The following is a 14,061-nucleotide window of genomic DNA, read 5'->3' as shown; positions in this document are numbered from 1 at the left end:
ATCACCAAAATGAATGATTCACTGTAAGGAGTAGATTGCAATTCGTTCCACTTAAGAGGAGCATAATAGCTAAAGCTATAAAATGAACGATAACTGCCCGTTTTTTATTGTTTTAACCAAGAATCTAGACTGTTTTATGATCATATATATAGAAATTATGTGACTTAAACATTTATTTACAAGGATTTTCAACTTAAAAAGCTCTTCGTTTTGTGACCGCCGCCATGTTGCATTACACAATGCCGTAACTTTGGCTTGAATTATTAACGTCAAATGAACAATAACTTCCTGGGTTTTTTTTTGTTGTTGTTGTTGCTTTAAACCAAGAATCTAGACTGTTTTACGTTCATATTAATAGAAATCATGTGATTTAAACATGTTTTTACAAGAATTTTCAACTTAAAAAGCTATTTGTTTTGTGACGGCTGGCATGTAGGATTTTGTATCTCTACACAATAGCCTAATTCAAACTAAATAAGTTTTGATTGTACATAGAAAAATACAAATTTTGCTTTTGTTGAGTAAAATTAAGATGATTCTGCATGTTTTTCTCAAGTATTAAATTTCTGATGTGAAAAATGAGTGATTAACAGCATAACATTTGAGAATTTTATATAGCTTTAGCTTTATATAGCTTTTTAAGTTTTGTTATACTTTTATAAAAAATAATCGGGATTTTATTGGGGAACGACTTTGATTTTTTTTATTTTTAATTTTTTTATGTCGCTGCTCTTGGAGACTCATATAGGTCTAAGAGAGGTGATTGTTTTGGTTTTAGGTCGCTAGCGGCTTTGGTTTTGAAAATATTTGAATTTTAAGTTTTCGAAAATAGGCCCCCTATGAATCGTCTCCGAACCCTGTGCCCCATCAACTGATAGTGAAGTCAATGATGTGTTACATGGTGATTTGCAAAGATTGGCTATAAGCGTTCATTCACCCCTCCCAGTCTAAATGGATTGGGTGTCTAGTGTTGTCAATATTTCAAACAATGTAAAATTCTTAACATTTAACATTATATCAGTCCATCTTGAGTAGGCATGTGCCGGTATGAGATTTTCACGGTACGATAACCGTGAGCAAAAATACCGCGGTTTCACGGTATCACGGTATTGCAATTATAGCTCCAAAATTTTTAGATGTATGGGTTTAAAAAAAAAAAAAAAAAAAATCCATTGAACAGGATTTTTTCAAAACATATTTGCAAATTGGAACATGAATATAATGTGAAAATAAATAAATTAACAAAAAATAACAAATATTATATAAAATTTAAATAAATAGAACCTAGACTATACCCACAGCCACAGCTCAAGTTGCTCAATATTAGAGTAAGAACAAAATAATTGCTATAAAAAGTAAAAACACTTCTAAATAAAATTAAAAATATATACTGCATGACTTTTTTTTGAGGGGGGAAGCTCAAGTGAAGTTTCGCCATTTTCAGCCCACTGTGTCAACTCTAGTCTACATGATGCCATGCCTTTGTGTTAAAAAGAACAAAGAATTCATAAGTTAATAAGTTAGTTAAAAATGTATACGTTAGTTTTATAAATTAAATTGAAAAATAGCGAATACCGTACTAAGGTATGACGGAAAATTTTAGTGGTTTTGAAACCGCGACGTTTTCACACCACGGTAAACCGTGAAACCGGTAACCGGCACATGTCTAATCTTGAGTATAAATGGCAGGCCCAGTCAATAATGTGAGTTATAGTCCAGAAAAAACGGTAATCTTTGACTGAGTTGATTTTTGAGATAGATATTCTCAGAAATCTTTGGCTGACCTCCAAATTATATAACGTTTGTGGCGTTTGACATTGGGGCTTCCACTGTACCATGATATCATGCATTAAAAGATGTGCATAAAGAAACTGCGTATAATTTAATGGGATGGAATAAGACCATAATAATCCACATTGTGTTATTAGTGACCTTTATCTTCTAATGCTTCCTCTTGCAATGATTCTTCTACCTTGCAGGGAGATATGTTTTTTAAAGTAAAAAAAATTGTGGCACACTAAATTGAGTATTCATGATCATATTTTTCACGAAATAGACTGTATCCGCGATGATCCAGATGAAAGTAGCTGAGTAAAAAAAAAAAGATTCAAAATTTATTGCAATGTACCGACCATAAATCTGTCAGGGGAACACAAGCTCATCCTCTACTGCAGCCTCAAAGCTTTATTAGTGGAAGCCCTTTTCTGTTATAGTATTTTAAAGCATTCTGCTTATTAATTCTCACATAAATATGCATTATTCTAGACAACAGTGTTCCCCGTGCACAACAGGACCTTCAGAAGACTGGCCTTCATTATCTCACCCTGTTAGAGGGTTCAGTCACTCATTAAGATGTAAAGCGAGCGTTCGTTTCGCTTGTATCTGACATGTTCTTTATAGGCTTCAGTTCATTAGAAAAAACACTGCATTCACTCTTTATTGGCCAGATAAAACATAAACAAGAGGATATTTACAGAATTACAAAAATGAGAAAAAAATAAGTTTAAAATTATTTTAAAAATATATATAAGAAATTGATACAAAATATGGCAGGTTTTGATAGACGTAATTGCCACAGACTGATCTTATGTGATAATAATGACTTTGGAAACCACTATACAGTTCTTTCAAGAAAAGATCAAAGCACTAAGGTTAAAAGTGAGGAATATGGGGAAAAAGTCCTGTACAGTTCTATATTTTGCTGGTAGAAGATCAAGAGTTCCCGAAACTTGTTACTTTATCTACAGTTCACAGAGGACAGGCTATAGAACTCAAGAGTTATTTGTCTTTACAGCATAACAGGAGTGTGTTATCAAGAGTCTAACAATTCTTGCATCATAAATAATGTATTATATACAGTGGGGCAAATAAGTATTTAGTCAACCATTGATTGTGCAAGTTCTCCCACTTGAAAATATTAGAGAGACATGTAATTGTCAATAGGGTTGTTCCGATCATGTTTTTTTGCTCCCGATCCAATCCCGATCGTTTTAGTTTGAGTATCTGCCGATCCCGATATTTCCCAATCCAATTGCTTTTTTTTTTGCTCCCGATTCAATTCCAATCATTCCCGATAATTTTTCCCGATCATATACATTTTGGCAATGCATTAAGAAAAAAATGAATAAAACTCGGACGAATATATACATTCAACATACAGTACATAAGTACTGTATTTGTTTATTATGACAATAAATCCTCAAGATAACATTTACATTATTAACATTCTTTCTGTGAGAGGGATCCACGGATAGAAAGACTTGTAATTCTTAAAGCATAAATGTGACTTTGTATATAGTGACTAAATATTGCCATCTAGTGTACTGCATTTGTTGAGCTGTTAGTAAATGATACTGCTGCCATTTAACTTCTGCCCAAATGCATGATGGGAAGTGTAACCATGACTGTGCCTAGTGGTAACAATTGATATATCTTCTCTACGTTGGGAAAGAACATAGGGTGTTAAGAAAAAGATCAACTACTACCTTTCTTCCCCACATTGCTTCCCACAATATTTCTAATTGTTGAGAGAGGGATTGTAAGGCTTTAGCCAATAAAAAAAAGGCTTCAAAGGCTGCCAAAATTCTTTCTACTCATTTTATGTTGCCTTTTAACTCTATGAATACGTAAAATGGTGCCATTATAGATTAAAAGCGACAATGCGTGAGTGGGTAGTGCAGCGCATGCATTAATTGCGTTAAATAGTTAATTGTTATTACCGCCGTTAACTCGATAAATTTGATAGTCCTACTTTAAGCCAAAACTAAAGACTCTGGATGAGTGTAAGACATTTTGTATGTAACGTTACATACAATTAGAAAACAATTTAATTAAAATATATACTGTACATATATATATATATATATATATATATATATATATATATATATATATATATATATATATATATATATATATACAGTGCCTTGCAAAAGTATTCGGCCCCCTTGAACCTTGCAACCTTTCGCCACATTTCAGGCTTCAAACATAAAGATATAAAATTTTAATTTTTTGTCAAGAATCAAGAACAAGTGGGACACAATCGTGAAGTGGAACAAATTTATTGGATAATTTAAACTTTTTTAACAAATAAAAAACTGAAAAGTGGGGCGTGCAATTTTATTCGGCCCCCTTGCGTTAATACTTTGTAGCGCCACCTTTTGCTCCAATTACAGCTGCAAGTCGCTTGGGGTATGTTTCTATCAGTTTTGCACATCGAGAGACTGACATTCTTGCCCATTCTTCCTTGCAAAACAGCTCGAGCTCAGTGAGGTTGGATGGAGAGTGTTTGTGAACAGCAGTCTTCAGCTCTTTCCACAGATTCTCGATTGGATTCAGATCTGGACTTTGACTTGGCCATTCTAACACCTGGATACGTTTATTTTTTAACCATTCCATTGTAGATTTGGCTTTATGTTTTGGATCATTGTCCTGTTGGAAGATAAATCTCCGTCCCAGTCTCAGGTCTTGTGCCGATACCAACAGGTTTTCTTCCAGAATGTTCCTGTATTTGGCTGCATCCATCTTCCCGTCAATTTTAACCATCTTGGTAGATTTGCAGTGGTCTGATGCTCCTTCCATTTCAATATGATGGCTTGCACAGTGCTCCTTGAGATGTTTAAAGCTTGGGAAATCTTTTTGTATCCAAATCCGGCTTTAAACTTCTCCACAACAGTATCTCGGACCTGCCTGGTGTGTTCCTTGGTTTTCATAATGCTCTCTGCACTTTAAACAGAACCCTGAGACTATCACAGAGCAGGAGCATTTATACGGAGACTTGATTACACATTCTGGACATTACACATACACATACACATACACATTACAATGGATTCTATTTATCATCATCAGTCATTTAGGACAACATTGGCTCATTCAGAGATCCTCACTGAACTTCTGGAGTGAGTTTGCTGCACTGAAAGTAAAGGGGCCGAATAATATTGCACGGCCCACTTTTCAGTTTTTTATTTGTTAAAAAAGTTTAAATTATCCAATACATTTTGTTCCACTTCAAGATTGTGTCCCACTTGTTGTTGATTCTTGACAAAAAAAATAAATTTCATATCTTTATGTTTGAAGCCTGAAATGTGGCGAAAGGTTGCAAGATTCAAGGGGGCCGAATACTTTTGCAAGGCACTGTATATATATAAATATTAAAAAAAGGCATGTCCGATATTTTTTTGCCGTATCCGATACTTTGAAAATGACGTGATCAGACCCGATTGATCGGCATCCCGATCGATCGGGACATCTCTAATTGTCAACATGGGTAAACCTCAACCACGAGAGACAGAATGTGGAAAAAAAAAAAAACAGAAAATCACATTGTTTGATTTTTAAAGAATTTATTTGCAAATCATGGTGGAAAATAAGTATTTGGTCAATACCAAAAGTTCATCTCAATACTTTGTTATGTACCTTTTGTTGGCAATAACGGAGGTCAAACGTTTTGTGTGACTCTTCACAAGCTTTTCACACACTGTTGCTGGTATTTTGGCCCATTCCTCCATGCAGATCTCCTCTAGAGCAATGATGTTTTGGAGCTGTCGTTGGGCAACACGGACTTTCAACTCCCTCCTCACCCCGTGGCGTCAAAATGATAACAAGAGCGGTGAGCAAAAACCCCAGAACCACACGGGGGGATGTAGTGAATGACCTACAGAGAGCTGGGACAACAGTAACAAATGCGCTGCCAGGGACTCAAATCCTGCACTGCCAGACGTGTCCCCGTGCTGAAGAAAGTACACGTCCAGGCCTGTCTGCGGTTCGTTAGAGAGCATTTGGATCTTCCAGAAGAGGACTGGGAGAATGTGTTATGGTCAGATAAAACCAAAATAGAACTTTTTGGTAGAAACACAGGTTCTCGTGTTTGGACGAAAGAGAAAACTGCATTGCACCATACCCACTGTGAAGCATGGGGGTGGAAACATCATGCTTTGGGGCTGTTTTTCTGCAAAAGGACCAGGACCACTGATCTGTGTAAAAGAAAGAATGAATGGGGCCATGTATCGAGAGATTTTAAGTGAAAATCTCCTTCCATCAGCAAGGGCATTGAAGATGAGACGTGGCTGGGTCTTTCAGCATGACAATTATCCCAAACACAGAGCAAGGGCAACAAAGGAGTGGCTTCGTAATAAGAATTTCAAGGTCCTGGAGTGGCCTAGCCCCCATAGAAAATCTGTGGAGGGAGTTGAAACTCTGTGTTGCCCAACGACAGCCCCAAAACATCACTGCTCTAGAGTAGATCTGCATGGAGGAATGGGCCAAAATACCAGCAACAGTGTGTGAAAAGCTTGTGAAGAGTTACAGTAAACGTTTGGCCTCCGTTATTGCCAACAAAGGGTACATAAGATAAAGTATTGAGCTGAACTTTTTTGTATTGACCAAATACTTATTTTCCACCATGATTTGTAAATAAATTCTTTAAAAAACAAACAATGTGATTGTTTTTTTGTTTTCACATTGTCTCTCATGTTTGAGGTTTACACATGTTGACAATTACAGGCCTCTGTAATATTTTCAAATGGGAGAACTTGCATAATTAGTGGTTGACTAAATACTTATTTGCCCCACTGTACTAGAGAGGCACTGAAATTTCGGTAGCCGAAGATTTTTGCCCATAATGTAATTAAAAATTTGGTTTCGATCTGACTCTTTTATTACTGAGATAACACCGCCGAAACCAGAAGTGTCATTTGTGCAAGTATATAGCTCGGTAACGAGCTCTTCTCTCGCTATTAGAGACAACATGTCCAGTGAATGACAGTGTGTTGGCTCGACGCAACTAGTAGCACTTAGCCCGCTTTGAGCAGCTAACTAAAGTGATAAGCTCCCCTGATGCATCTCCAATTAAGGCACTCACTCGTCTTCCAAGCAAATAAGATGGGAGACCACTGAGTGAAAATGAAAATGAAACTATTGGAGTCTGTCAACGAATGTTTCACTGAGGTGTGTATATTATAGCGACTTCATTTGACCCTCATTATGAAGAGTATTTCTTGGATGTGGTAATAATGCAGCCTTAACCAGTGATAGAGTGTCAAGTGTTGCAGCTCATGTCCCCGACGAGTGGAGCAACAGACGTCCAGAGAAGCCACTTTTCATTTAACAAAACAAAAAAGGAAAAAACCAGTTCAGCAATTTGTATTCACGTATATTATTTAGGACTTCAACTATCGATTATTTTAGCAGTTCATTAATCTATCAAGTAGTTAGTTTGAATGCTCGAGTCATCGGATTCGGACCATTTAATGCGTTGCATTATAAATTTTAGGCTTGCTAAGATTGCACTTTCAAAAGAGTGTTAAATGCGAATACAAAATAAAATTCCAGAGTTTCTTCAAACTATGCAGATTGCACTTTCATTTAAAAATAAGTTAAAATGCCTGACCTTAGCCTCGAACGGTTTAAAAAATAAATTGGAATCTAAGTACAACAAAAGAATAATTAGCTAACTAGTCTGCTAGCTTAAATGTTATGAAATGTTAACGTTTTTTTTTTACAATGCTCGTCACAAATCGTTCAAACACATACTCCCACAAAGAACTGCTGAATATACTTCTAAACTAAATAGCGAATACATAAACAAACATCTCAGACAAAAACATACCTTATGTTGGTCTTACCTAGGTGTAACGGGTACACAGAAAGTGTATCCGTTGAAGCACGTGGAAACCTCCCCGCCGATTCCTTCATGTAAGGACGCTAGCGGCTGCGCCGTTGGCTCGAGCTTATTGGCGCAGTGGTTACCGAACTTGCCTGCCGACTAGAATCGTCGCAGCGCGCGGGTTCGCGTCCCAGCCTAGTCAGAGGTGGGAGCGGAACGCGGGGCGGCTCAGAACAGACTCGGGTTACATAGGGGTGTGTCATCTTGGGCACCCCACGATTCGATTTGATTATGATTCAGGGTGCTAAGATTCGATTATTGAACGATTATCACGGTATTGACGATGATCACGATTATCACGATTATCGATGCGTCATACATTACTAATTAATAAAGTAGCAAAGCAAATTTATGTCCATTATTTATTTAAAATATCCTGATGATTCAACAGGAACGATGGAAACATGCCCATACAACAAAAAGCTGCCCTTAGATTTATATTTATTTATTTTTTAAATAGTGCAAAAACATTAACCATTTTAAATGCAGTACTTATTTCTCAACATGCCTATAAAACACACAGCTAACCTAGATGCTCTTTTTCACAAGAAGGTGCAAAAACCTTAGCTGTTTCAAAAGCAGTACTTATTGCTCTAAACAATACAATAAAATTTACACTGGCGGAATGAATTCCACATTTTCTTGAAACAAGCTAAGTGTCTTTAGAAATAACTTTTTTTTTTAACCAACATGCTTTGTTTTCACAGATTTCTGTACTATTTCACATGTTTGTAATGTTACCGCTGTATATAATCCTAGTTTTAAACATTCTGCATCTGGAGTAACTTACAATGCACAACTTAACATGGAAATACATGTTAGCGAAGTCGCTAATTAGCATAGCGCTCGAAGCTAACTAGTAATATCTCAAAAACAACAACAATAAAAGCTAAACAGTACAAGAGGGTTTGTGTACTCACCTCTGATAGACAAATACGGAATTTAGCAAAACTCTAGGGAATTTTCCAATGGCGTACGGCACGCAAGCTATTTTTAGACCGTGACGTCGCATCGTAAAGCGGAAGTAAAGCCGAAGTGGGACATTATAGACCCGCCCTCGCATAGACTCAACGTAAAAAGTGCTACTTTTCTCCGGTAATCTTTCAAAAACGAACATGCCGATCACGCATTGCTTTTTTGGAACTTGTAGAAACGACTCTAGACATTACGATCATGAAGAATGTTTTCTTCATACGTTCCCAGAAACCAAAAACTCAGGAGGAAAAAATGTGAAGACCGAATCAACTTGCGCGGACTTTAACACCAGCTCGGCGAATCCATTCACGTTTCATATGCAGTAAACATTATGTTGGGTTGACATGGTCTTTCAGAGGACAAAGAGGTAAGCCATTTTTATATTTTTAACTTATTTTTTTAGCGTAACGTGTCGTACTGCTTCTGTCTGACAATGAATGACCTCAAAAGAATTACAATGGTATCTGACTGCCACTGTTACCGTTTCTGTTGTGTATATATATATATATAAAAAAAAAAAAAACTTTAGTAAGGGGGAAGTGTAAATAAATTATAGGATTAAGATGTGTTATCAATGAAAAAAATAAAAGTGTTCGTTGGCTGTCACTGAGTAGCATTTGTGATCGCTACACAAAGCTAACTAAATTACCCCCAAGAACAGTAAGAGACGTAGGACAGCCAGAGGATATATAAGAAAGACAGGGCTGATGGTAAAGGATAGCTTGATGAAACAGGAAAATGTCATTGTCAGTCGCGTCGATAAAAAAAGCTAAAACTATGCTGAGGTCGGCTCGTTTTTTTCTTCTTTTTCAGCCTTCGACACTAAAGCCATCTCTTTAACTGAACATTCTTATATTCTTCCACATCTATGCCAGTCAATTTGGCACCAGACACATCATTTTCGGAGAGAATTGGTAGGATTAGCTCTGTAAACATCTCCTTCGTACACAATTTCCATTCATTTCCTATTAGGGACAAACGGTGGCTTGTCCTTGCTTAGCAACAGTAGCTAATGTCATGAATATTAATGAGCGGAAGTGACGTGTTGCTTGCGGTACACCATTAACATGACTTGAACCTACTGCTGGACAACTTAAAGGCAAGGAGCAACGAACTACAGCATCTCTCTTCCCAACTACTCACTCTCCCCCTATGAGCAAGAGTAAAATTCTTACAGGAAGGCACTGCCCCCTGGTGGCCGGTGGTATTATCTTCACATCTAACGTTGTGTGTGCATCCGTTAAAGGTGTCCGGGCGGCAGACGTGTCTTGAATTTGTTTCGGCTACTAGCGGCTGTCATAAGGTTATTAGGCAAAATCATCGTTTTTGAACATTTATGAATCGTAATCTAATCGTCACGTGTCGAACTGCGATTCATCTAATAATTAATTTTTTGGAACACCCTTAGTCTTAACAGGGAGCAGTTGGATTCAGCCATGTTAAATGAGTTATGTCATATTCACTTTTGCCACTAGAAGCCAGTGTATCCACCCAAATCAATAAAACGTTTAGCAAACTCCTTCAAAACAAACCATCAGAACGCCACTCTAATTAAACAAATACTCGAAGCAACAAAAATTGATTTGAAGCTTTTTTTCCTAATCGAAATACTCGAGTGAATCAAATAATCGTTGCAGCACTAATATTATTTCGAGTACAGAGTGTTATGTTGAACATTTAATATTGTACTTAATCTTGTTTTATGTTTTGCATTGTTGAAATGTCAGAACCAAATAAATTATCGAATAAATAGTTTTGTAATTCGCAGCTTTAAGAATTCATCTATTTAAAAAAAAATTCTGTTTTAAAAGGGCTAAATTGTGTTTTGTTTTGTTTTTGTTGATGTTGTTATTTTGCTCTTTTTTTTATTGGGCTTCGCTTTTCTAATATTCGCTTCTTGGTTTCAGCCAAAAAATGTCTTTTTTTTATTTAATTAGGCTGCATCCCTTTTATATTATAGCTCGCAAATGTCATTGGCTGATATATTGGCAGGATGTGATCAGCCGTCAAGACAACTGTCAAGATTGACTGTGTCTAAAACAATTACGATTAACTTATTGCCTGCCATTGACAATCAGAGGTGGGTAGAGTAGCCAAAAATTTTACTTAAGTAAGAGTAGTGTTACTTCAAAATAATATTACTCAAGAAAAAGTGAAAGTAGTCGTCCAAAAAATGTACTCAAGTGCAAGTAAAAAGTATTTGGTGAAAGAATGCTCTGGTGAAGAGTAACATTGTGAGTAACTGCTTATATTTTTGTTGGATTTTTTTTTTTTTTTTTTACACAGTCGTAGTTTTTCTGAGTCTGAATAACCTATTACATAACCACATTAAGCCAAAGAAATATAAAAAAATAATATAATTCCAGCAAGAGAAAAAAAATACATAAATGAAGCATTATTCGTCCAAAGAGCATGACTGCCCTCTGGTGGAGAAAATAGTTTTGAGTGTGAATAGTGAAGAGTTCCTTCATAATTACAATTTTGAAATTAAAAGAATCATATCTCCGGTTTTCCGCGGTCATTCGGTGTCAAATAAAAACTGGGAGAGACGTTAAAAATTAAAGTCATGTTGAGGGCAGCGCTCAATATCAAATACTTCATTTTTACAGAGCTTTAAAGACACCACATGATCGAGCAGGCTGGCGTGAAGATAGAGCGGCAAGCTTGGGTCTGATTGGTATAATAAAGTCATGCGATTATTGTTGGAACGTCTCATTGGTGAAATCGGTATAGCTACCCCAGTAATACACCAGGCATGTCTCTACTCTTGGCATCGGTGGCAAAAAAAATAATACATTTAATATATAGAATAAAGAGGAAGAATGTAATCACCTTGTGTAGCCCAAATTAGCGGAGTAAGAGTAGTGCTTTTTTCTTCACAAATCTACTCAAGTAAAAGTAAAAAATATAGCTTAGTAAAACTACTCTTCGAAGTACATTTTTATCAAAAAGTAACTCAAGTAAATGTAACAGATTACATGTAACACGTTACTACCCACCTCTGTTGACAATGACAACCATCCAATTCATTTAAAACTGTAAGCACTTGCTGTGTGTCATTGAAATTTAGTTTTGAACTCCTCGATAGCTCGCTTAGAGAAATTAATACGACCACAACCATAGATTGCTTTGCTTCGAAGGCTTTATGAAACAGAGCTCTCGGGTACAAAAGGATGTGATTCAGCCAGGAGTTGTGATCACCCAGAAGTACAAAGAAGTACAATAGAAACTGGACATTTATACTGTTGAAAGGGCCGTGCCGAAGCCCACCGTGAAACGAAACTTACTAAGAAACGAAACTCATCATCTCACAAACCTGGGCATTTTTCCACACAAAAACATCTTTGAGCTGAGACCTTGAGCACTGGTCCCAGCTAGAACGATGATAAGCTCAGCCTGGTAAGCCACAGTCCTCCTTTGTATTCATTCAGGGCATATTGGAAAACACAGGAACATAACAGTCCATATTTGGGCATATTGTGATACAGTCTACAATAGCCAAGGCTATGGAAAGGCACATTCCAACAGATTAATATAACAATGATGCTCTACGCTACAATGTTCTCATGCAAGCATAACAAAAGCATACAAAATATGATGTATAATGGTTGTGTTTTAAGCATGAATAAAATTATCTCACGCTGTGAATGCCCATGTCAGTGCCATTGACGGCACTAGACGTCCAATCATTTGCCCCCTCCTATTCAAAAGGAATTGTCAGCCAATGAGTTAACATAGACCACTTCCAGTCAAAATGGATTTGGCGTCTAGCTTCGTCAATGGCAGCCAATGTGTTAAATTAGTGCCCTATAAAAACAGTTAATGCTCCTCTGAGGGTAAGCTTTCACATTAGTTAAAAGGAATTCAGCAGCAGCTCACGGCCGCGCCCTCTGCCCCTCGCGACACGGCAACACATCGATTCACTCTGAGTGCAAACCCGGGGCGGACACATCAAATTAGTGCCAAGCTGCTAGCTATCAGTGGCCTGTCTGCCTCATCAGACGCAAGTAGCCCTCCATTTATTTCCAGCCATAAAAGCATGAGCAATACCGGCTTTACCTGTGTTAACGCTCAGTGTGACTTATGGGAAAATATACAGCAACGGCGAGTGCGACGGTGAAAGTATTCAATGAGATGAAATGTGAAGCTTCAAGCAGTCAGCCGAGCTTGCGGGAGCTCTTGTCCAGGTGCCTCCGGGTTTTGTTTTCGTGTGGCTGCTTCTAGCCCTCTTACAGATGGGAGCTGCGGGCTGGCGGCTGCTGGAGAGAGTGGGTGGTGCGCGAGGGAGGAAGGAGTGAGCGCTAATGCAATTGCTTTTGCTTGATGCCGGGCCCCTCTGGCAGCAGACAGCATCTCTGAAGCAGCCAGGCAGACTGTAATAAGCAACATGCTCGGTGCCACCAATCCCTGCGTGGCTTCGGGGGCCAACTGAAGTGCGACACGCCCGCGAACATTTCAAGATTTAGCTCGGCGGAGCTTTCATTTACACTCCACACGCTGTTACAAATAGCCTAATTGGTTGCGTTTCTTGGTGTTCTCTCCACAGACTTGAGAAAGAACTTTGAGGAGGAGCCTCAGGCTAAAGAGGTGGCATTGGACCAGGAGGTGTCACTGCGCTGCCATCCTCCCGAGGGGGTGCCACAACCCGAGGTGAGGATATATGAACGATATTTATAGGCTCGCATCTCGCATCCATTTAGCCTTTTTTCATCAGGAGGACAAAGGGCAAATAGAGGCTCAGTGATCCTCTCCCTGGCTTTCACCGGGGAACAGACAGCCCATATGGATAAATTACACCTCTAATTACCCCTTTTCATTGATTTATCATCTCTCCCACATCCCTAAGTCGCCATATATCACATATGCTCGTCATATCACCCAGCATAAGCTGGGAGGCTTCACTCTGCATTTGGCATCTCTAAAGGCCCATCTATAATTAATGGCTCACTTTTTTTTACCCTGTCTCCTTGCCATCTTGATATCTCTCATACACACTTGCTCTGTTCAAGTTTTTTGGCTCGTCCAAGTCTTTCAGTTGTGTGGTGATCAACATACGCAATTGTTCATCTTCCATAGGAAATCGACGGTTGCTTAGAATGCCGTTAAATCTGGATGACAAGTAGACATGTGCCGATTACCAGTTTCAAGGTATACCTTGGTCAGGGCCGGCCCAGGCCATTTGGGGGCCCTAAGCAAAATAATGCCAAGGGGCCCATATTTTTTGCCCACCATTTCGTCACAGTGTACTGTGAAACCCATACATGCAATCCAACCCATACGTCCATATTTTGTATATTAATCAGATTTTGTTGCGCTGTATACTTCAAACTTCTCACCCAAAATGATTGTCAGTGCGTATGGCGCCAACCTTTTTCTAAAAGAGGAAAAGAAGTTAAGGAAGAACTTTTACATTTTTAAGC

General features: G+C 38.0%; 1 protein-coding gene across 4 annotated transcripts in view; it reads left to right on the top strand.

Annotated features, from left to right (window-relative positions):
- Positions 1 to 14,061, top strand: part of unc5a (unc-5 netrin receptor A) — a 398,198-nt gene that overhangs the window by 227,237 nt on the left and 156,900 nt on the right. For all 4 annotated transcript variants that reach the window (XM_057851224.1, XM_057851223.1, XM_057851222.1 and 1 more), the window contains exon 4: positions 13,188 to 13,291. In XM_057851224.1, coding sequence (XP_057707207.1) covers positions 13,188 to 13,291 — 104 coding nt within the window. The remainder of the gene's footprint in view (positions 1 to 13,187; positions 13,292 to 14,061) is intronic.

Source organism: Corythoichthys intestinalis, chromosome 11, assembly GCF_030265065.1.
Source record: "Corythoichthys intestinalis isolate RoL2023-P3 chromosome 11, ASM3026506v1, whole genome shotgun sequence".
Classification (NCBI taxonomy): Eukaryota; Metazoa; Chordata; class Actinopteri; order Syngnathiformes; family Syngnathidae; genus Corythoichthys; species Corythoichthys intestinalis.
The sequence above is the reverse complement of the archived record's forward strand: the minus strand, read 5'-3'. Positions and strand labels throughout refer to the sequence as shown.